At 38.1% G+C, this 24642-nt stretch overlaps 4 protein-coding genes across 9 annotated transcripts; 3 read left to right on the top strand and 1 right to left on the bottom strand.

Annotated features, from left to right (window-relative positions):
* Positions 1-710: 710 nt before the first annotated feature.
* On the top strand, positions 711-9875 carry cd68 (CD68 molecule). The gene is made up of 6 exons (XM_018693837.2): positions 711-871; positions 2283-2749; positions 3118-3237; positions 4812-4878; positions 5283-5453; positions 6963-9875. Exons 1-6 carry the CDS (start codon positions 823-825, stop codon positions 7100-7102), a joined length of 1014 nt encoding a protein of 337 aa, XP_018549353.1. The 5' UTR covers positions 711-822; the 3' UTR covers positions 7103-9875.
* Positions 9876-11244: 1369 nt separating this feature from the next.
* Positions 11245-15446, top strand: LOC108895203 (uncharacterized). The gene is made up of 7 exons (XM_018693853.2): positions 11245-11412; positions 11619-11743; positions 11843-11953; positions 12959-13012; positions 13599-13757; positions 14045-14167; positions 14446-15446. Exons 1-7 carry the CDS (start codon positions 11406-11408, stop codon positions 14512-14514), a joined length of 648 nt encoding a protein of 215 aa, XP_018549369.1. The 5' UTR covers positions 11245-11405; the 3' UTR covers positions 14515-15446.
* Positions 15447-16289: 843 nt separating this feature from the next.
* slx1b (SLX1 homolog B, structure-specific endonuclease subunit) lies at positions 16290-20957 on the bottom strand. 2 transcript variants are annotated; one of them, XM_018693852.2, is made up of 6 exons: positions 20689-20957; positions 20485-20590; positions 20275-20326; positions 18832-19152; positions 16936-17151; positions 16290-16647 (listed from the first exon to the last, which is right to left on the bottom strand). In XM_018693852.2, the coding sequence occupies exons 1-6, from the start codon at positions 20711-20713 to the stop codon at positions 16594-16596; spliced, it is 774 nt and encodes a 257-aa protein (XP_018549368.1). In that variant the 5' UTR covers positions 20714-20957; the 3' UTR covers positions 16290-16593. The 2 variants fall into 2 exon arrangements, with proteins under 2 accessions (XP_018549368.1, XP_018549367.1); XM_018693851.2 differs by having other exon boundaries at positions 20485-20956.
* A 219-nt stretch (positions 20958-21176) lies between these two features.
* zgc:112271 (uncharacterized protein LOC553698 homolog) lies at positions 21177-23038 on the top strand. 5 transcript variants are annotated; one of them, XM_018693855.2, is made up of 4 exons: positions 21177-21311; positions 21538-21602; positions 21975-22072; positions 22756-23038. In XM_018693855.2, the coding sequence occupies exons 2-4, from the start codon at positions 21540-21542 to the stop codon at positions 22853-22855; spliced, it is 261 nt and encodes an 86-aa protein (XP_018549371.1). In that variant the 5' UTR covers positions 21177-21311; positions 21538-21539; the 3' UTR covers positions 22856-23038. The 5 variants fall into 5 exon arrangements, with proteins under 5 accessions (XP_018549371.1, XP_018549374.1, XP_018549372.1 ...); XM_018693858.2 differs by having other exon boundaries at positions 21178-21241; XM_018693856.2 differs by having other exon boundaries at positions 21188-21269.
* The last annotated feature ends 1604 nt before the right edge of the window (positions 23039-24642 follow it).

The raw sequence follows: 24642 nt of genomic DNA, 5'->3' as shown, positions 1-24642 counted from the left end.
TGTAGCCCAGAATCAGGAGGGGAAAAACCACATGAACAAAGGTCTGGTGTGTTTGTAGTCAATTCAGTCACAAACACAGATTTTGTTTCATTCTGAGGGAAAATTACATGGGACCTTTTTCTCTAGATTTGTGTGTTCCCTCCCTGCTATCACGTTGGTTTCGTTTCCTCAGTTCTGATATCAGCTGACAAGTTTAAAAAGAATCATTAGCACGAAGAATCAACACTAATGTTTCCGGTTAGTACTTTCACAATAAAATAACTACAGCGCTACAGCGTGCCACAGTGGTGGAAGGTAGATGAAATATATATATATATATATATATATATATTTTTATATATATATATATATATATATATATATGTGTGTGTGTGTGTGTGTGGTGTGTGTATAATGTGGTGGATCCTTGTACTGTTATTTTGTTTATTTTAAGGTGTTTCAGCTCTTAAAAGCCCTCTATCCAAGCAGAAAATCCATTACGAACGCTTTAAAAAATTTAGTCTATGAATGTATCCATTAATTTAACACAAATGCCGGGAATATCCCTTTAAAATAGTATAATTAACTTAAGATAAATATCTTTAATCTAATATTGTGTATGAAAAGTACTCAGAAAATGACAGTAATACTTGTTGCAGTTTTTCTGTGTATTAGGTATGCTTTTATTTTTAGACCAGGCATTTCCGGTATCGCTGTAAATGTCTCTTGTTAGCTTGAAGCGGCTGTTGATTTAAGAGTGGAGACATAGCGCTGTTATTGTACTTAGAGCGGGTGTCAGGAGAAGTTCAGCAGGACGCAGTCAGTCAGTCAGTACCTGTCATAATGAAGAGGGCTGTAGTGTTCGTTTTTGTAGCCTGCTGTGTTGTCTCAGGTAAGACACAAAATCAAATTTGTGTAGAGTTCGTCAGCATTTAGTTCATGAAGTAGTTTGTACTAAACATAAAAAAACCCACTTTAATACATTAAATAACACAACAGAACTGTTTTGTTTCACTTTGAGAGTCATGTCAGAACTACAAATAGTTTTTGTAGTCCATATGTTGGAAAGTGGGGTTATCAGACAGTCTTTGTGTTGTTTTTTTTGATTCGGTGTGTAATTGAGATGCTTTTATGTGAGACCTCAGTGTGACTTCCTGGATTGTTTAGGGAACAGAAATTTCCGCAGTCTTTCGATGGTGTTGCTGGTCAGAGTCACATGTCTGCTGGCAGAGGAAGGGTTGTTTTTTGGGGGGGGATAAGATGAATCTGCAACTTGTGTTGAAGGCCACACTCAGAGTTGAAAACAGCAGTAAATAATAGAATTGGTTTAAGTAACAGTTCTGTGCAGTTAAGTCAAATTACTTAATTACAAAAGAGATGTTAAAGAAGTATGTTTTTTGGAGAAATATTTTCTGTTTGTATAGTTTGTATTTTCTGTTTTATACGCGTTACAATCCTATATCAATCTGTCTGGCTCAAGCTGAGCATAATCAGCAGTGTCAAAGTGGTAACCTGTTTTAAAATCAGTCACCTGTGTATAAAGCCCAGTCGTCTGTTCCATCTCAATCCTAAAATGGGGCATTTCAGTAACAGCCTGAACCTGAAGATAAGCAGTGTACTGAAAACACATCTGTGTTATCAGTGTCAGTGTCATAAATGCGCTGCAGACTTGTGTACTCATATATATATATATGATAATATCAGCTGACATCAACATGGAAAGCAGACCAGCTATAAAACTATGTCAGACTGCCATTTTGCATATGTTTGTTTGGAGGGCTGAGCTGCTCATGGTTCAAACAACAGCAGATTTTCTCTACAAACCTTAAAGATGCACTTATCTGAATCTTTTGTGTAATATGAAACCGTTCACTTGTACTTTCAAATGCCTAAGATAATTATCACCCAACTCTGCAGTTCCCTTAGCTCTATGGTGTTTCTTAGCTTGTTTTAGCTCATGGTTTCAGCTCATATATTATAGCATCAGCTACATTTTTTGCAGAAAAACTTTAATTAATCCACTGTACACTACCTGCCCAGTACCAAATAACTGACAAACAAGGTTTGTGATCTGTTGGTGAAGAACATTTAGCAGCTAAAGGAGCAAGTGTTTTTCTCATTAGCTGGCAGAGACCATTCATTAGGCACAACTCCAAGTAAATGATCATCTTGCTCCTTTTGGCAAAAAAAGTGAATGCAGCTTTAAATAGAAGAAAATTCATTTGGAAGCGTTTAAATGGTTTTGTTTGTTCCTGCCTTCCCTTTTTTTAAAATTTATTTCTTTATTTATTTTTTGACTGAAGCACTGTCACTGGCTGAAGACAAAAAGGATTCCAAACCTCCTGCAACTGTGAGCCCTGCAGGAGCATTTAGCACACAGACCCCCAATACTACCACAACCACCAAGAACCCTACGACCACCACCCCCAAGACTACCACCACCAAGAAGCCTACAACCACCAACCCCAAGACTACCACCACCACCACCAAGAAGCCTACGACCACCATCCCCAAGACTACCACCACCAAGAAGCCTATGACCACCACCGTCAAGCCTACGACCACCACCCCCAAGACTACCACCACGAAGCCTACAACCACCACCCCCAAGACCACGACCACCACCACTATGACTACAACCCCACTTCCTCCTCAACCTACTCCCTCTGCCAACTTGACTGGAGGAAACTACACCATAATGGATAAAGATAAAAAAGTGATTTGCCTGATGGCTCAGATGGAGCTGCAGATCCGACTGGCAACACTAAAGGTACGTTTCATTAATCACAGTAGAAAAAGCCCTAGGAAAGATTTAGATTTAAACCATTTAGGAATTAACTGACATGGATGGAACTTCCTGCACAAGTCTCTGACTCAGCTTTTATGAATGCAGTTGTCAGCGTCCTGTTTTCAGGAATTGAGAAAATTTTTTCACGCAATATTTAATTTCCTCATTGTGGTGGGCTTCGTGAGTACGGAAGGTCAAATGTTTGTCAGCTTTTGTGTCATAAGACAATTGCTAATCATAAATGACAATACTGTTTCTCTAAAGACAAACTGTAGCTGCTATGGTACTTTCTGGGACATTCTGATATAAGGTGGCCATCCAACTGCCTGGTTTCTCTGTTTATCTTTCAGGCCAATGGAACCTTCATTGTTCAGCCAAATAAGACCAAAGCAGATGGATTTTGTCTGGAAATGAAAGCCAACCTTACCCTTGTCTTCAAAGAGGGCTTCATAACCTTTATGTTCAACAAGGTACTTTTGATTTCCTAGATTTGTCACAAATGTGACATTATGACGTTGAACTCTGGTGATAGGGGATGCAATGTGGTCAGTCCTTGTTTATGCAATACCTTATCTTTGACCTGCTCACACTGATTTGACATGTAAATAGAAGTCAAGCAATTTAACAATGTGACATTAACAGAATGAAGCCATTCAGTCTCTTAGTGAATAACCTGTTGTATGACTGGTAACTTCATGAAGGAACTGGAATCCGAAAGAACTGTTCAAGAAAAGGGAACTGTAGTTGACAGGCCTGTTCTAAGAGCATGTGACATGTGACAAGGAAACAGCAACACTGTGCCTCACTCCACAACACTGTGATTCATTTAGTGGTTTTCTAAGTGACACTCCAGATCAATGAATGCAAATGCGACTGTTAAATGTGCCTGGAGAAGCATTACATCAGTGTATCATTGTCTACAACTACACAACCCAGGTATAACTGCATAGACAAACACAGCATGACCTTTATCTCATACTAATTCTATTTGCAAATGTCCAATGACCTCAGATTTGTCTAGACTTTGTCTGATCAACAGTCCAAAAGCCAAAGATATTCAGTTTACTGATCGGCAACAGAGAAAATAAGAAAATCATCATAACTGAAGAGCAGGAACTGAATGAATATTTGGCATTAAAATTGTCTGTGATTATTTTTTTTAGCTGTCGAATGACAAATCAGTAACAGTTAGTGGTCCAGACAGACTGACTAGGTTTGTATTGATAAGCCACCTCAAATTTTAGTTCCTTAGAGAAACCAGACATCACTAGGCTAACCGCCCTGACTTTTGTACCTTAATACAGTCCCTCACTGAGGGTTTCTTTCATTTTCATTTCTGATAAAGTGAGTGTTCGTGGGGCCTACCATCCATATATATACACAACAGCACTTGCTATTAGAATTCAACCCCTTTGTGATTTTATGCATAAAAATGCAAAAAACCCAATTGTTAAATATAAAACAATATGTAGTAAAATAGATTGTTTATTGAAAATGTACCATCCTTATCTCTATCTATATCTATGTTTATATGTTCAATTATACTGGTCCTAGCTTTAGCTTTAAGAAGTATTAAAGTACAAAAATGGTAAATAACACAATAGGTTAAAACATTTAAAGACAGACATTTAAAGAAATACAAAAAGCTGTGTCACATAGAGATCACTGTCGTTATTTTAAAAAAGAATGGCATGTGATTAAATATCATTTAGGTACAATGTATGGCAAAATATCACTTCAAAACAGTCTAGTAGTTCAAAAATATAACAAACTGTTGAAATATGTCTGATGAAATCCAGAGGTTAGCAATCAGCAGTAGTGTATTTGTCTCTCTTTTCTGTGTAATTCTGTGGAATCTGACAAATTGAACATCACATTCAAGACACTGGCATTCCCTGTAACAAGCTGCCAAAACTGTCAATCATGGTTTGTTTATTAGAAAAAACATATCTCACACTTCATTATGGTAAGGATTTAAAAAGCTGCACATAACACCCTGACTACCCAGTCTGACTGCCTGTTCTATTGTCTTATATTTCCTCAGAGTGCTGATGGTACTGGCTATGTTAATGCTCTGTCTTTCAACCTCGCCTACCCCCTCAGCAAAGACCGTAAGTTGAGAACACTCATGTTTTATCCCAGTCTCTACATGTGATTTACTTCCGTTTTACTGATTAAACTTTAGACTCTTATAATTGGGTCAGTGCATGTGCACTGATATTTCAGCTGCATGTGGGTGTTGCGTAAGACTGGCAAATATTAACATGGACAAGAAGCATTAAAGAGTCAACAACTTCCTTGTTTGTGTGTGTGTGTCTGTTCAACTATATATAGACATGACCTGTCAAATTACTGTTAAGCATGTGATGCCAGAAACAGCCAACCTACTTTCAGTACAATGCAGTCTGACAAGTTTGGTACAGTATCTTATGATCAGCATATGTTTTTTATGGCAATTGTCATCTTGTCATTGTGCCTGAAAGCGTTTGAGCATTGCTTTGTTTCACTGTTGCAGGTTCCACATACTCTGCCAACAACGATTCACTGCATCTCTTCCCTGCAAAGGCTGGACACTCCTACTCCTGCAAGAAAGAATCACTTTACATGGGGAATGGACTGTGGCTTGATGTCGATAGAGACAGGATGCAGGCCTTCAATGTGTCCAAAAACCATGAGTTTGGCATTTGTAAGTGAAACATGAAATGAAAGAAAAATTAATTAGGATTAGCATTTTTGGTTAAATGAGAACTTCTCATTAATACATGCAGCTGTCCATTACAGGCAGAAGTCCTTCATTCAGTGAAAGCAAAAAGGTGTTATTAGGAAAATATATTCAAGATAGTACAAATGTTAAAGTGCAGAATGGATGCATGTGTCATAATATCATATGCATTATGAATTATAAAGTACTGTAACATAAAGTAATTTAATATTACAATTTTATATTGTAAGTGTAATTGAAAAAAGGACATATGAGTGAGAGTGTATGATAACAACAAAATACAAATACTTAAGTACATTAAAGTAGTAGTAGTTTTGTGGTACTTACAGTACAAAGTATTTCCAATATCTGCTGTTCTACTGGATTCACAGTATTAATAAATTAGGTCACATGGTGCAGTTTACTAATGCACTCAGCAGCATTTAGCAGTGGCCACTTGCAGGTCTAGAATAGCTGGTTTAACAACCTTAACTGAACCAACAGCCTGTCGCTGACAGGAAGTTCACATTAGCATGCAAAACAAATCCTCATGCATGCTTTAGTCTTGGGGTTTCTTTTGTACTGATAATTTACGAATGCTGATTTACAGTATATGTTAATGCACATATATGTCAATCAGTATGAATGTAAATATGTGACTATTTGCACATCTTAAGCAGCTGTTGTTAATTTGAAATTTTAGAATGCTAACAGATGTTGTTGGTCACACAGGAAGCTCTTGACAGACCACCATTCAAGATAACAAATGGTTTGACAGTTGTGAGAGTGCTCACAGCATGTGCTTGTAAAATTAATTATTAGACAACGTACAAAGCAACCACACAAATATGGATCTTGATATTGCACATAAGTGAATAAGTTTCTACTCTTATTGCACAATTTGTTGGCACAACTATTTGTGCACATCACACTAATATTTACCCATGCATGCAGTGGGTGGGACACTGAAACAAATGTGATTGGTTGAGTTTTGGACCCAGCATGCACACTGCTTTGTACTGAAGAGAATTTGTTTTCAAATTATACACTATAAGAATAATAATTTATCGTAACTCTGAGTCTCCTAATATTAAAATTGAATTATCATCACACAATGTGTAACTTAATCTCAAAAATGAAATTGCATTTGAGTTTAATTTTGACCAAATTTTTAATGAAAATAAAATGAAAATCATCCTCTATTATAATTTTTAATTTTTGTTAGCTGTTAATTTCCCAAAATAACCTTTATGAAGAATAAACTAAATGTTGCCAGTAAATATTACATTTAAATTTGATTTAGTTATTTAATTTTGATATTTGCAGTCACAGACATGCATACTGTAGTAAATAAACCTTTGCTTGGTTAAAATGATACCTTTCCTGTGGGGATATTGATTAATGACATTTGACATCTTATTGTTCTTGCCAAAATTGGTCACATGGAACAACTTAATATATTGTTTCATATATGCTGTGTTATTTGTTTTCCAGCTGACTTTTGCCCCGCTGACCAGCCCGACTACCGCGTTGCCATCGGGGTGGGAGTGACGTTGCTGGTGCTCATTGTCATCGTGGTGGTGGCCTACATGCTGAGCCGCAGGAGGAGGAGCGATGGCTACCAGTCTCTGTGAGGTGGGCCGGTCAGAGGTTGATAAGAGGTCACCCAGAGGTCACTCCCAGTCTAAACCAAAGTCAGTAAGGCTGCAAAGCTCTTTCTCAAGGGCTAAAGAGCACTTCCCTGCAAAGCCTTACCTGCTCTGTCCTTTTATGTCTTGGTTTACCTTATTTGCTGATTAAACCTTCTAACCTGACTATTAATGATGAAATTGAATTTTAAAATGGAGTCACAAAATATAAGTTTTACTTTTTGTCATCCCATTTACTTATTTCTTTGTCTCTCAAACTCCATCTCACAGTTTATTCATTTTTTGCTTTAATATTTAGAGTTGTGATTGATTTAACACTTCTCTATTTCATTTGAAGAAATTTGAGCAGTGTGTCACCTAAAAGTAAAAGTCCAAGCCACAGAGCAGCTGATGGAGTTCTGATTGACCAACAAATAACCTGGCCTTCATCTGTCAGTTGACACACTGCTTAAACAAAAAATAGAAAAAAACTATGTATTAGTATAGGTAGACATGTAGGTAAATGTAATAACAAAAAGTAAAATTTAAAAACTTCACAGTTAATTTGTAATTTCATTTTAAAAATCAATTCATTATTTAAAGAGACAACAAGGACACAAAATTATTAATTGTACACTTGAAGGATTTATATGTTTTTTATTTTAGCAATGCATCATGTAAATGCAAATTTAATTAATCAGTAGCTTTTGTATTATTATTCCAGTGGCGCACTGCAGACCTCATTCATGTGGGTTTTGAGAAGCCAGTAGAAAACAACATTTTTTAAAGATTTAACATGTCAGTAGTCAGTTTTTATATGACAATTTTTATTCCAGAGTTATTCTCAATAGGGTGGAAAAGCCTCCAAATTATTATTTCTGTACTGATACACTAAAAATGATGATACTAATAATGACACATCTATATAAACTGACATCATGTATGTGGGTATAAAAGCTGACCAAGATGTTTCATCATAATCAGTTCAGGGTTTTTTTCTACCGTTGATAACAAATGAATTTGTGTTCAGTACTGTGGTAATGATGTGATATTATATTCAAAAAAGAGGCTAATATTGGTTCTTTTTTATCAGTCTAACCCCACATTATACTCTCACTCAGCACTGGAATCATGAATCCATAAGTTACATACTGCTTGTCTCATCAAAAATAGTCTAAATTTTCCTCCATTGAGTTGGCATTAGGTGTCAAATGTTTGTTATTCTTCTGTTTTAAAAAAATCAAATCTTGTGTATCCTGTCATCCAGGGATTTTATTTTGAGAAGGAAGGGAAGTTATCCAATCACTAACTTTACAGGTGATTATACTGTGTGTTTTCATTATTAAATAGCACAAAGGGGAAAATTAGAAGGATGTTCATAAGGGATTGTTTCCACTTTATCAACATTTAATTGCACTGATTGCTGTTCCAACTGATTAACTTTGTCTTTTTAATACCAGATGTAGCTGACACTGTTTTTATAGACATGCAAGGATGGATCATCCATGTGGGTCAGTCTGATACAGATAAGATTTTTAATGGGTTATACATTTATGACATCTCAGGAGTCCATCTCTAATCCCCCACCAAGTCTCTGATACACTTTTTACTGTGACATTTTGGGAAATATCTGTATTTGCTTTATGCTAAGCTAAGCTAACTGTACCTTAGTTTTAGCCTTATATATAACAGATAGATATGAGAGCAGTATTCATCATCTAACGCTAAACAAGAAAGCAAATTAGCTGTTTCACAAAATTTCGGAGTAGTCTTTTAAACATTCAAAACTGACAACAGAGTACTGACTGTATTGTACATTAATTGCCAATGAGGGGGCATAACAAAAAAAAGTGTCGAAAAAAACAGTCTCACCACAATGTCCGTTTAGTAGCTGTCAATCACATCACAAGATCTTCATCAGTCTACAAAATCAGTCAGTCTTAAAATTCTCATAAACAAGACAGCTACTAAACAAATCTTGAACTTTGAATCTCAAATATTATGCTGCATTCAGGTACCTGATGGAAATGGTAAAGTTTCAATTTGAGCACACAAATATAAACAAAATAAATGTGCAAAGGGTCAGTTCATCCGAATTACAGAGAGACTCATAGTTTCTCTTACCTCTAGTGGTGTGTAGTCATATAGGTGGTTTCAGTTATATGTGCTCAGGTTCTGAAATGTCAGCTTCTGAAACTTCTGCTGCTCCTTCAGTTAATTTTTGTTTGTGCTCCACAAACCACTGTAAAATGTCATCTAGGAAAATGAATAGTAGCTTGTTTTTTCATAATACATAACATAACATACATAGGCACCCAGCATCAGCAAACAGAAGACATCAGAGAGCACACAAAGACACAAACAAAAGCAAAACTATATGCATAGTTAGAACCCATATGAGGAAAATGAAAATGATTTTGCTTGTGTGAACTGGCTCTCCATTAATGAATGCTCAGTGTGCTCATGTAGTAAAGAGTGTCATGGTGGGTGGAGCAGGCTTTCTGGAAGTGATTGACTGGAATCAATCACTAACTGTGTAAAGTGACTGTCAGCTTCTGCAGTAGTTTTAAAGACGACAGTAGTTGCAGCATAGCGTAGGTAGACTCATTGAAATGATGAAGGATCAGACCTGCAGCTCACTGCTGCAGTTCTAGATTTTGTCCAACAGGTGATGCTCTGAAGTTAGGGGGTGAACAGAAATGATGTAAAGTTATCCACAGTCTGTGAGCACTTTTACCTGTAAACTTCCTTTGCCAATAAAGATTGATATATTCTTAAATTGTGTGTGTGTGTGCATGTGTGTTAGAGATACATACAGAGAGATACACGTCTCTGCTGTGGGATACTTTTGGGGACAGATTTCTGACCAGATAATTGCGGACAGCTTGTCCAACTGGGCACAAAAGCCATTTTCCCAGTTGGGAAACAGCTTATTTTTGGGTCACTGGTTATGCTTCTCTACAGATTAAATGACACTATCAGACAGAAATTGCTCCAGCAGCTGTACGTTCCAGTGGTTCCAGTGATATTTCCTCTGTTTGAACACTTCAGTGAGGCCATTCTGCACAATGAGAACTTTTACTAAAGTAAATTGTGGCATTATTAGTCTCTATTTATAGGTACAGATTCACGATTCAACAGTTACTTCTCAAGAATTTACTCATGCATAGAATAAATTACTAAAATAAATTACTAAATGTAATTTGGCTCAGATATTTTTCCATTTTTGCTCCTTCGTATTTTATATTTCCTTCTTTCCTCTATGCATTCATAAAACTGGAATCTCAGTTATAATCAGTGTGTATTCCCCCACATTCCTGAATTCTTTCATCATTTTTATGTATCAAGATATCAAGACTGTGTCCTGTCAGTTTCACAGTATATTGTATATGCAGGTAGGTATTAGGAAGGTAATCTGCACTCACAGCAGTGAAGCATATTTTTATTAAGTCATAATACTGAATAACTGAGACAGAGGAACAATCAGCATTTGTGTAACTAGAGCCTTTTTACTGCTGATGACAAAATAAAAACCCTTTAAATGAGGCAGTGTCTACCTGTGACCTGTCATTATACAGCGAGTTACGGCCTCAGTGTGGATATGATTCACTCTGAATACAGAAAAGGACAGAAAGAAACCATCAGTTTTGTGAACTTTTTTTTTCTCATGATACTTCATGTTGATCTTGGGATAACTTAGGGTTTCTGAGGACTTAAGACTAAAATATCATCTGTTTGTTTATAATAAAGATGTATTCATTATACATACCCCTTAAAAATACATGTTAGTATATTAGTATTTGTTATAATTTGTTGGAATTGTTTTTCTTTGTGAATAATGAATAATAATGGAATATAATGTCAGCAAATTTATTGCAAAAAATATATCATGTTTATTAATGTAGGTTCCTCATTCACCTGCACCTTCTAAAAACCCTTTTCAAAATGAATTTTACAGTTAGCCTGAGGATGGATTAGGCTGTCATAACATTCACCATGTTGAACCAATGTCATGATCTCGTCAGAAAGGTCCATTGTATTGCTCTGGCTGTTATTATGGCAGATTTTGGGAACACGGAGCTGAAGTTGTTCAGCCACCTCTCAGCCAATCAGGATCCCCGTCTCAAACAGCTGAGTAGGGGGAATGAGCAGTAAGAGTCATGTTGCAGTGACTGACGCAGGCGGGACTCGGTTACCCAGATCCTCAAAAGTTGTTGCAAAACTTCCGATCTGCAGCCTGGGATCAGTTGATAAAGACGTTTTAAAAGGGACGACATTTGTACGCGAGGTTGTAGCGGATATTGTCATCATGGCAGGTAAAGAAGGCGCTCTGTTCATACTCGCAGTTCTTGGTTAACAGTGAGAGTTCAGAGTGATGAAATCCAGATGTTGTGTTCTGCGTGATACACTGGAAGCTGACTTCCGCTGCTCTGCTGTGCATGTTCTTCTCTTTTCCACTGCACTTTCCTCTAAATGACAACGTGTAGTGCGTGAAATCAAGAGTAGATTCTGGTTGTTTCAGATGAAGCAGCAGTGGTGCTGGAGGAGGGAGCCAGCACAACTCAAAAACCTCTGGTCGCAGTCACCTTCCAGAGAAACGTCCACAGGAAACAGAAGTACCTGGAGGCTGAACCCAAAGCTCTCGGGGTACAGTGTGTGTGTATGTGTGTGTGGGCGTGTTTAAACCTGTTTACTACTCATTTGGCAACCTTAACCTCAAGTGTTCTCTCTCTGTGTTGGTTCCAGGTCACACAGATTGGCCTCAGTGTGTTTCAGATCGTCTGTGTGAGTGTGTTTCTGGCCAAAGGCCTGAGTCATTTGTCAACCGACATAGCCTTCTTCATTTCATCTCTACTGGTAAGCTCATGGATAACTTTATATCAACATACACAAAAGTATTCAGAACCTTTGCTGTGGTGCTCCAAATTGTGGTCAGGTCCTCTTTGCTTCAGTTTTCCATAAGATGTGTCTGGAACTTGACCAGAGTCCACCTGTGGCAAACTGAATTGATTGGACATAGTTTAGAGAGGAACAGATTTGTGTATCTAAGGTCCCACAGTGCATGTCAGGACAATAAGCAAGCCATCAAGTCCAAGGAACTCTCTGTAGACCTCTGTGACAAAAATGTGGTGAGGCACAGATCAGGGCATAGAACCATTTCAAAATTGTGAAGGGTTTGAAACCACCAGCACTCAAATTGAGTAACTGGGCAGGAAGAGCCTTGGTCAGGGAGGTGAAATGAGAACCCATCAGTCACTCTAACAGAGCTTCAGCCATCTGCAGAGATGGAGAATGTGCTGCAAGGACGACCATCTCTGCAGCACTCCATCACTCAGGTCTAAATATGATGGTGCTTGAGAGGATCTGGGATAAACTGCCCAGTCCAGGTGTGCAAAGCTTGTAGAGACTTAAAAATGAAGGTGTCTGAATACTTTCTGAAGCACTGTAGATAAATAAGGAGGAAACCACTGACAGTGTGCGACATTAACAACAGAGTAAAGCACAGGTCCTAATGAAGATAGGAAATAGGACAGATCCCCTCAGAGACACCTCAAGAGTGGATGCCAGTAGATGGATAACGAAAACTTTCAGCTGAGACTCCCTGGACATGCTGAAGGTCAAGGTGATGGGGAGGAGGTGGGTTGCATAATAGTAAAACTTAAAGACAGAACGCTTGGGGAATAAGGAAGTGATAACAGACAATTATTGGATAATTGCTTTTCATACTTTATCATTCTGATAGTCACACATGTTGGTATGATTCACAGATCACACTTGTTCTCACACTTGTTTTCATACCACTTTATTTACCCTTGTATGATTTCCTGTTGTCTTGATGGTGTGATTTTGTTCTCTTCACAGGTGGTAATAGCTGGGAGTGTGGCTGTAGCAGCACAGAACCTCCATCTGCCAACGGTGAGTTAACTGGTTAGAGACATGGTAATCAATAGTACTCTATATACAAGAGGCAGGCATAGTAAAAGATGTATCAAACACTTTCAGAAAAGCAAACAGAAACTCCCAGAAATACCAAAATGTCTGTCAGGAGACGTCAAGAACTAAGTTGTTCTGGACTCTCCCTGCCTCAAAAAAGAGGAACGACTCTCAGTCTCTGCCACTTCCTCTGTAAGTTGAGTAACTGGTGAGGCTAAATGTAGCTGGTTGTTGTACAAGTCCACTGAGGGGGGCTCAGTGGACTTTTCAGTATGTGGCCAGATTCAACTGTGTTGTTCCTTTAACCAGTGGCAGCTAGAAACTGAGTGACAGGAGAACATGTGATCAGGAATAGAAGAATCAAGACTGATTAGAGGAGAAGCTTAACACTTTGGTGGCATTGACTTAAGCAGCACATGAGAGTGATGCTGGGATGCATGTGTTAATCCATAGTACAAGTGGAACATGATTTGCCTTTGAAATGTTTCTATTTTGTCCACAGTCTGTAAATGTCTTGTAGAGATGAGAAAGAGTTTTTAAAGTTGTGTCTGTGTTTTTTTTCCCTCAGCTGAGAGCCTGTTTGGGGATGCAGATTGTAGCATGTGCTGCCTCCCTCTTCAACATGATCTGTAGTCTGGTTAAAATGGAAGACATGTTCACTTTCTGCTGGCATTACGCCTACGACAACAACACACTTCGTTATGGTGAAATCTGCCAAAGACTTGAGGTGATTTGTAACTGTCCTCTTTATAACAACAACATTTCCATGTTATTGAGTTGAATCAGATTAGTAATGAAATTACATCACACAACACAATGTATCACAGTTTACATACCATCCATTCAAAAATCTGACATAAGCATAATTATCCTTTTAGTTCTTAGAGTTTCAAATTTGATGCATGTTAAAATATATATCATTTTTGTCCATGTCCAGCTGTGTTATGTGCAGCCTGATATTTGCATACTTCATATGTCAAAGCATGATCTTTGCAAACCATGTCCCACTTACAGAATACCCAGTCCCACTTTTATGCGGAGTCTGTGGTCATTCAGGCTGCTCTGTTGGCCATCTCAGCCACTCTGGCCGCCTACTGCTGCAAGGTGGTCAACTGCTGCTCACCAGCTCCCAAAATGGTGAGTAGACGCCAAACTGGTTCTATCATGAAGGTTCTCCGAACAACAGGTTTCCCTAATAATGCCTAAATATATCAACCACACAAGGGAAAGAGGACTGATAAAGCCTGTTAAATATTCACAGCAGAGCAAACCCAACAGTGTTTGGAATCATCAGGAGAATTACATTAGGCCTGACAAAAATGAAAATCTTCTCTAAGTAAAGATTATACAGTAACTTGACTATTTTATAAAAACAGTTTTAAATGTGTCCTTTCCCTGTTTCCTGTCTGTGTCAGCCGGTGATCACTGTACAAGCCCCCCCTGTCCAACAGCAAGAGGATGGCCAGGACAAGCCAGAGGAGTGAGGTCTAGTCACACACAAATGCTACAAAGTTAAAGCTGTGCCAATCAATGATTTTATATTAACGATGGATCAAATGTGTAATGTGAGCTGTGTCGCTTGTAGTGATAAACCCACAGAGAATTATCACCAACTCAGCAGTTGCCCTCTGCTCCACGCAGCTCTTCAGTCCCTTTTAGCTCATTCTTTTGGTTTTCATTCTCAAACCTAATTCAAGCCGCAGCTGTTTTCATATAAAACACTCAGGAACTGGTAGGGACCAAAACATGCCTCCACATAGAAGCTAATGTCTGTTATGTCTGCTCAATGTGTACACATGCATCTGCTTGCTAATGCAAACAATTTTATAAAATGACAGTCCCATATATCAATATAGCTTGCTCTGCTGCACCCAAGTTGTAAAAACAGTAAATGCAGCTTTAAGAAATAACAAATAATAATATGTCCTTATTATATATCTGTTATGTATATGTACTAATTTTCTCCAAGTGAAATGTAATCATAATCAATTGTGATCACAGAGGCAGTTACACAGTAATGTTAAATGTGAAAATGTTGTCTGAGTAAGTAGAGAAAAGTCCAAAGTCAGTGAACAGGTCAGTAACATCAGTTAGACAGAAATATTAGCTAACATTAGCTGCTGCACACACCAGACCAGGACATATATTTTTTCAAAGGTACGTAGTCTCACTTAAACATGTACTGAGGAATATTACAGAAGGTAAATAATACAACTGTATAAAGATGACACATAAATATAATTTTAATGCTCACATATATGAATAACTAATAATGCACATTAATGCTTCACTGAAAATATTTTTGTTCATATTGTTAGTCTATGATGATTACTACCTAAATAATGTTTTACTGTTGTTTCCTTTGTCACTGCAACTAACAAGTATGGTTAATAAAAAGTTAACAGATGAAAAGGAATTTTACAGTTGTTGCTATTCTTTGTGAAAGACTTTAGCTTTAGCAGGTGTGATTCAGCCTGCTGAACATCTAGATTGTCACACACCTTACAGTGACAGTTATTTCATTCCATCTTTTATTTTACTTGCAGTACAGTATACCAGTCTCGTGAAAAAGGATTTCAAAAAACATGGATTAGTAGAGATCTGAGGAGAAAAGGCCTGATTCCATAAATGTTTCTTCTCTTACTGTAACAAATCACTCATCACTGGTGCAGCGGTTTTTAGAGGTAACATGCAAAGATGAACGTTACACCTGTGAGTATTCATGGTGTGACAAGTGGGTTTCATGTTACAGACAATTAAAAAAATACCGTATGTTGAAGGTCTAACATTGGGTTAGTCGTGTTACAACATTAGAAACAGGTACTGTGCTTTTTAATATTGTTACATTTATGAGTAGACTCATAAGATCATCCAAAGTCCATTATCCAAGAGAGTTATGTCTTTAAGTTGCTACTTTTTGTTGTGTGTTTTTGTCTGTTTAGCAGCAATAACTGACAGAAACAAATGTTTCTAGGTTTGTTTTTTACCTCATCAGTGGCTCAAATTATGATATTTTAATCAATTAGCTTTGATTTATTTATCATCCACTAGTACTCTCAACAAGAGAAGAAAATCCTGGAATATCCATACATCTGGATTAAAGTCGGTCAGAAACACACCTGTATTTACTGTAATTACATAACTTGTTTTGCATATTTTTGCATTTACTGCATGCAAATGTGTATTTTCTAATGACAGTGCATATATATTTTTGCTTTTCTACCTAAGAGAGCAAAATCAGTCGAGTGCATGCCTGTGACACATTTCATACATTGTCAGTGTATTTATTTATTCATTGGTCAGACTATGCATTCAAATACAAATATTTACACAAATATGTAATACATTAAACATATACTTCAGCAGACATAGTTAAAACATGCTTCATGGTCATATTTATAAAAATCAGTGGTAGGATCCTGTGGGATGAGAGTCCAGTCTTTGCTCAGCAGCTTTTTTTGAAGTTACTGTCCATTCCTGTTCAGTCTGAAAAGTCATATTCCATTAAACAGAATCTATGTAATTCTCAGACAGCACCATGTGGCACCACAGTTCATTACAGTTCATTTTGCAGACTCCTTTGCTTCAGTTCTTTGCAGTTCATCTGCCCAGTGGCTCTGTGGAGGATCAGAGTTAAGACAGTTAGAAGATAGAAAAGTAACACTACATTCACTGTAATACATGTGAACTGGTTTTCAGTCACAGCCTTTGGCTTTATCAGGTATGCAAACAACTACTGTTACACAGGGTTTTAGTGGAGAAGCTAGCATTGAATATGAAGGTATATATGTTCCAGACTGGAAAGAGAGCCACTGACAGGTGATATTTGATAATACCTGCAAATATCCAATAAATGGGGCAGTAAAATGATAAATCTGCTCTGACAAAATCACTCTGTAACTTACTTGGGATGCAGATGGTGTGATCTCCTCCAGGTCTCCGAAGCAGCCATGTTTGTGGCGGATGAGACTCCCCCACAGCACAGAGCGACGACAAGCTGGACATTCTCCCTCCACAGGCAGGAGGTGGGATGGCTCTGACTTCAGGAAATGTTTAGCGAGGCAGATCACATGACTGATCATTCCGCACAATGGGTGGAAACAGCTTAGCTTTTCTGACACCTGAGGAAAAGACAAAGATTGACCAACCAACCAACCAGCCAGCCAGGATCTGACTGCAGTGAAATAAAGGTTATCTGGTATTTTGCAATTTTTAGTTCCAGACTAAGGAAGAGCTGGTTTAAGGTCTCTCGAAACTAGTTTGCACTATGTGCTTGTTTCTGAAGCTGTCTGAAGATCTGACAAGGAGTTTGGAAGAAGTATAAATCCCTCAGGAATTATCTGGCCTTTTACCAGAAAATGACTGATCCAGATGAAAGGGGAGTGAAATAATTTTCAGCTGTGAGCTACAAAGGATAATGAAATGTGTAACCAAGTCAGACAGTCAAACAAGCTCTGATATTGTATCTTATTGTATCAGACTTTCTGTGTCAAAGAGCTTTATCCAGGGTACTCACTGAGCAGGACATTTTACAGCAGAAAAATCAACTTGGCTGTTTCCACACTACGTCACACTGCATTTGGCATTTCTGCACTAACATTTCTTGTTACATATACACAACATATACACTGACAGTGACATTTCTGCAGTAAGCTAAGAGCTATCAGCTGATCTATCAGCCTAGCCAATTTATCAGTCTAACTCAGAGCAACCAAAACCAAAATTTGTGCTCATCAACTGTATCTGACAACTTCCACTTATATCTGGAGACACTGCAGAAGTACTGGGTCGACGCACTGTTGTTATTCAAGAAATAGGTCCAGCACTTAACTCTTCATTACATTACATTACATTGTGTTTATGTTCAGGTGAATACTCCCCAAAATGCTGAATTACATGTTTAACCTCTTCATCACGAGAGCCCCCTGTACAGGAGGCAGTGTGAGATGTGTGCAGTATAGACGATCTATGCACACCCATCCTAACATGTAGCATACCAAAATGACAGGGAGAAACTCAGCTAAAAGCTTTTACCACCCAAACGAAACACAATTCAAACCCCAAGCAATTATATGGGCATGTAACAAAAACAGGAAAACAGCACATGTCCACTTTAGTACTTCTGCTCATTTCATGAAAGCAGCTGATTACAAAGATGTCTGTCTCATCACTGTGTGACGAAAACTTGGTGAGCTAGCAGCCAAAGAGTAGCAAAAAAAGTAGTAGTATCATAAAGTACTAACCCTTACCTTTGCTGTTTTGTTATATTCCAGCTTCGAAAAAAACGCTGCTAATGTCTACTCCTGTGACTCTCTGTTAGTTTGAAATGAATCACAAAGGTCCTGGTAGTTTACATAAGGACGAAGGGGTTTTTAGAGTGAAGTACGCACTCTACCTACAATATACTATCTTTGGGTTTACTTCTTTATGGATCTTCACTGGTGTTTCTAAGGTGAATTGTGCTACTATCCTATGACGCAAAGATGGCTTTCACTCTAAATAATGTGGGTTTTTTAGGCAAAGATAAAAATTTTAATTTTCAGGTGAATTTACTCTGACACAGTAGCACACGTCTTGATTCTGACACTTCTGTAGTAATCTCAAATGTCTTAGCTTTCTTTTGAGATCAATATTAGATACATACAGCCCTTGAAGTTGTGAAGATAAACTTAATTTATTCTGGGTAAGTCATTTCAGACAGGAGGCAGAAAAATAGGCCTCAAGATGAAGACGTTAATAAAAAAAAGCACAGCATTACAAACTTTGAGACAAAACTGAACAAAGTCCTCACTGATATCTACCTTAACCAAGGCTTTACAGAGGAAACACCACAATATGTCCTCCTCCTCTTCTCCTGCAGACTGCAGCTGATGTGTCTTCTTGGCTCTCACGCTGCCGAAAGCAATGGGGATGTGAAGTGGAGGCTGCAGACTGGGCTCAAAATCCATCCTGTACTCCTGTTTGAGCCAGCGGGCCGTCAGCGGCAGTCTGTTCCATGGTGCCACCTGCAGCATGTTGGAGAGGATGCGCCAGTGGAACTGCAGGCTGGACTCTTTTCTGGAGCGCCGAGAGACATGGGAGAGCCGCCTGGAGGAGTGAGGGTGTTGCCATGCCCACTCAAACTGACACCGAAATATGATGATGATAGTTAGATTTTATTTTCATATATATCTAAGTCAGGTAGTTAAAACTCAAATGAAGGACCCACAGATACCCTGTATTTAACATCCTGACATCCTCAGGTGACTCTGGGAAGCAACAAGAAACCCCGTGGAGCCACTGACCTCTTGTTTCTAATACAGACAAATTAAAACCTTTTCCATGTAAATCTAGCTACAATCTGGTGAACTGGTAACCCTGCTCCATGTAGCTGGGAACAGGTCCAGTGGCTGAGGATCAGGCAAATTAAACAGTATTCAAGACAATTTTATATGTTAAAAAACATCAACAAAGCATCACTGTGTTGTTATTTGAAAACTTACTGTGAAGTGACTCTGATGTTTCACAGGATGTAATGAATTGATACAAAGGAGACTGAAAAATCCAGAGTGTCTGTTTCTGTAATAAACAATCTGCTGGGTGTTTTATGGTTATTTATTTCTGCTTTAGGACACAACTGCACTTAAACAGTCAGCAAATAAAGTTTTGTGTCTCACATTCACTTCACTTTGTCCTCCTGACCACCAATACCTCTCTACTGATCTCACTTTTTGTTGTTGAGAAACGGACAACATAACTTTGTTCCCAATGTAAATAAATCATATTGATTCTAGATCCTGTGGCTTTGATTAAACCCCATTCAGACTGATATCTATCTCTCTGTAAAGAGTAACACCATAGTCCAATACAGGATTTTTGAGTCCCATACTGTTATTATTTGAGAGTTTAAATTGTGTTTAACTTATATATGGACAACCCAGTATATAAAGCTTTTTACGTAGAGGGAAATTTACGTATTTTTGTTTTTTGTTGTTGTTTGTTGCTGTTGTTTTGGGGTGTTGTTTTGCCCCCAAGAAAAGTACTTATCAAGACATTTAACTGTGTAAAAATGGAGTGGACACAGTGGAGACAGGTCTACACACAGAAACACTGAAACAGCATTTAGACTGTAAATACTGTTTCAGAAGCTTTTACATCATTAGAAGAACACAAATGTTGGGTAAATACTGATGATTAATGATAATTAATTTGGGTACAATAAACTGTCTCTCAGTCATTTCAAAAACCATATCACAGATACTTACCCTCAAGGCAGCAATATCAGAAGGAAAGCCGTGTACAATGAGTACCATTTCCCTAAACAAAACAAAGAAATATATGCTGAAAATGATTTTTGTGATTCCACAGCGTCTCCATCCTGTACTACAGTACAGTACACTTAATTTCCCTGAGGGAATCATCCCAAAGGGATCCATAAAGTCTAGTCTAAGTCTAAGCAGGATAACAGGTCATACCATGGCCCTCTTCCACTGGTCCTCTTGGCTCCCCCTCTGTGCCGTCCAGCATTGTGCTGTCCAATCCGCCGCTCAGGATTCACGGTGAAGCCGATGTAGATACGGCCTTTAAATTTAGGATTGGTACAGTAAAGCATGTATACACCAAAGAAGCTTTCCACCTCGACCACCATTGTAGAAGAAAAATAAGCAGAGTATTATTACCAATTAAGCTGCCGCTACACAGCATCCATGCCTACACAAGAGATAGCTACGTTGGCTTAGTTAGTACAGCCATAAACAAAAAGACAGATAAAATAATTGTAAAATATCAGAAAGCTCAACTGAAGCAATATTGCCATTTTCACCGTAATACAGCTTGAACTGTTTGCTCAAAGACAGTAGCGTCGGCATTATATGTTTTCGCAGACAACGATTATTGACTTCGTACGTTCATGACTGGATGAAAACAGTATCTGTTGTAGTAGCCCGCGAAGCTGCCTGATTAAATATATTTTATAACGACTGAATGTGTCTCGCTGCGTGGCTAATGAACACACCACATCATATATAACAAATAATCAATACCGCTACATCTTAAATTGATTGAATATGAGAGACCTTTTTGTTTAAATGAATCACTACAAACATTTTGTTAGGCTTTCTGTAAGGACCCCTGATATTATGATTCGCTACTTTTAAAAAAACATACCGCACCTCATTGGCCATAGTTGTCATTGCGGCAAAGCAATTGGACATTTCTTCGGTCAGTTATGAGGTCTGTGACACCCACCTCCTCACGCACGGTGACTGAAATTAGTGAGAATACCCTACAGTATATATTATTGGTAATAATAGATGTTTAAATTACAACTTGAGTCCACAACTGTGCTGTAGCAGTGTTTGTAAGAAATATAGATTTTTTTAAGTTTAGGAATACCATAGCACTTCCGGTGTCAGCCTGACTATCTCTGACTGATCTCTTGAAATCTATGAATTAGCTGGCTGTTTGTATCTCGTTATAGCAACTGATTTACTGGCCTTAACGTTACACCATTTGTTTTGTTCATGCAGACATGGCTGTAACAGCTGATCACATCCGGGATAAAATTATTAAGGAACTCGCGGCAGTGCACGTGGTATGTTTCTGTTTCAGTGTTTCTCATTTGTATTATATGTTCTTCAAGATGAATCTATGTACTGTAGTGACCACACAGTTCATTCCAACAGTTTCCTATTGTTTTATGTGCCAAAGTCCATGTTTAATACTTGAAGCAGCTGGATGGTTAATTCATCACTGTACAATTCGTCTCTTGCTACTACTTCTTGTGCAGGAAGGCCTCCCTCAAATTGTGGCACCTCTAGCTACCACTGAGCAGCCACTGTTTGTGGCAGATGCTAGTTATCTGGCAAGGGTTCTTCGACAGTCCTTGACGAAGATCTCAGTAACTCAGCAGCAGCAAGAGAATGAGCTAACTGATGGCTGTTAATATTTGTCTTGCCTTCTCCAGGATGTGGAGGATACGTCACCTAACAGATGTGCTGCCAGCTTTAAAGTCCTGGTGGTGTCATCCCAATTTGAGGGTAAACCACTGTTACAAAGACACAGGTATTACACTCTGTAGTAATTATCTCTGATATACTTTTGTATGTGTGCAGGGCCGCTCAAATCTTTGGTGTCTGTTTAATTCAAAGATCATTACAAAGATACTATTATATATATTATATATCATATATTATCATTATTATAATTGACTGTGATACACAACATCACATTTGTGAAGGTACATACAGGTACATACATGTAGTCTGTTTTAACAGATAATGAAACAGCCTGTAAGCGTGCATTACAGACACCATGAGATCCTGCTGCTCAAGTGAGGCATTTTGCACTGTACAGAATGATATACTATTGTAAAATCACATACCTCACTGTAGTTATTCATACATCAGACGCATACTGGTTTCATATCTGAATAAGCTGCTGTGTCACAGCCACCCCCCCACCCCCCGCCAAATGTGACAAATATCACATTATTGTAAATATCCCGTCAGATCTGAGTTAAGTTCTAAGGAACATTACAAAGTACACCTGTTTGTCTCAATTACAAAAACGTCACTTTAACAGACAGATGAAGCCCTCGGTGATATCGTTTCATGAAAAGTAACAAGTATAGATCTGTCACACATGAGTGTAGCAACATCAGAACAACATTGTTCCCTGGATGTAAAACATGCTTACTGTTACAACCGTACCTGTGTAACCTCCAAACCTGTATTATGTGTTGTCAGGATGGTGAATACATGTCTAGCTGAGGAGCTGAAAGAGATCCACGCTTTCGAACAGAAGACCCTCACACCAGAACAGTGGGAGAAACAGAAGTCTCAATGACACACACACACACACACACACACACAGTATCACCCTTACATCAGTAAATATTTTCTACTGCAAAACAGGCCTTATACTTATCTTAAATGATGCACATAAGCACTCTTCCTCATTTCTCTCAATCATTAATGTGGATTTTAATCCAATGGAATTTTCTGCTGGCAATAAAACACTGATGCCATATTTTGTCTTTGTTGGTTGATTTCTGAGAACTAATTTTAGACTCATAGACTGCTTGGACATGGATCTTTTTTAATATAAATAGTAGACATTGTTTGTTTTCATTATATAGCATTTAACCAATAAACAGTAGGTTTAGCCTGGCTTTTTAACTCATTTGTGTGCATGTTTTAATTCATTTGTGCATATAAGTGTAGCTACAGACAGCAACATTAATGCTATATGCTGTTAATGCTCCAGCATATAACTCCCCTTAAACCCCCCCCCCCCCCCCCCCCCCCCTTTTTTTTTTTTTTCCCCTTTTTTGTGTATAAATGAAACAAATCTATCACTTAGTCATGGATGAGGACAGAGTCAGGCAGAGACAGAGACAGAATCAGGCTAGCTGTTTCAAGTTGTAATGTTAAGCTAGGCTAGCCACAGGCAGACTGCAGCTCTGTAGCTAACATACAGATGAGACTGATACCATTCCTCTCATTTCAGTCTGGGAAAGAAAGCAAATAATTGTATTTCCTCAGTTGTTGAATTATTCCTGAACATGCTGATTTTCAGTGTGTCTAAATTTCACTTATTTTACATTTAAACTAATCTCTGGCTGAACTCCCTCTTTAAGCAGGATTTATACTTTCATGGACACTGAAACGTTAGATGATACTAACACAGCTATTATTGCTATTGCTACAATTAAATGAATTATAAAATAGTCAAGCCAAAACACATCCATGATAACATTGTAACATATCTGATTGAACCAGATGTTACTAGCAGCAGGGACTAAAATTGGTCTGTCCATCTGTGAGACCTTTATCCAAGACATATCTCCAAACCTTTTGATTATGGCACTCCCACTAGGTAACAAAGGTTACCTAGTGGGAGTGCCATAACATTTGGTCCATGATAAGATTTAAAAAAAAGAAAGACTATTGTCACTATTTTTGTAAGAACAATGAATCAAATGACAGATGATGAGCCTACAAGGAATCACTCTCCTCAGTTTTACTGAGCTTTACAGCAAGTTATAGTGAGTGCTCAAAAAATGGAAACTTAAACATCTGTAATTCCATCACAACTGGCAAACTCTATCTGTTGATGAAGATAATGTGATGGGATCAGAAGCTCCAGAACAGCTGATAAAAGGACTTTGTGGTGAGCTTGTGTTTTGCACTTAGATTTTTATAGTTGAAATGACAATACATTGAAATGTGAGCTAAAAAATTTGTCCATTGTCAGCCTCTAGGGGCCACTAGGAGAGTTTTAGTCTAATGAAAGAGCATTAACAGGTCCCTGTATGGGTTTTTCTATTTAACAGTCTAACAACAGGTCTGTGATCAAGTGAACAACATGCAAAAATGGGATGTAACAGTCAGTGACATGAATTTATTTATGATACAAATCATCTCGGTAGAGCACATACAGTTTTGTACATGTATATATTATGTGTGTATGTTTAAGTGTAGTGAAGCCTCACACAAAGCTCAGAGGTTGCCATGTGGCGTTAAGACCAGACCCCCTGCCTGCGTGGATTTCAGGGCCACATGTTACAGCTGTGTGCTTGATCAATCTGTGGCCCTTTTTAGGGCTCTACTTATTTAACAGCCTTAAATCAG

The sequence above is a fragment of the Lates calcarifer genome, linkage group LG14 (genome assembly GCF_001640805.2).
Source record: "Lates calcarifer isolate ASB-BC8 linkage group LG14, TLL_Latcal_v3, whole genome shotgun sequence".
NCBI lineage: Eukaryota > Metazoa > Chordata > Actinopteri > Centropomidae > Lates > Lates calcarifer.
This window is presented reverse-complemented; position numbering and strand designations above follow the sequence as displayed.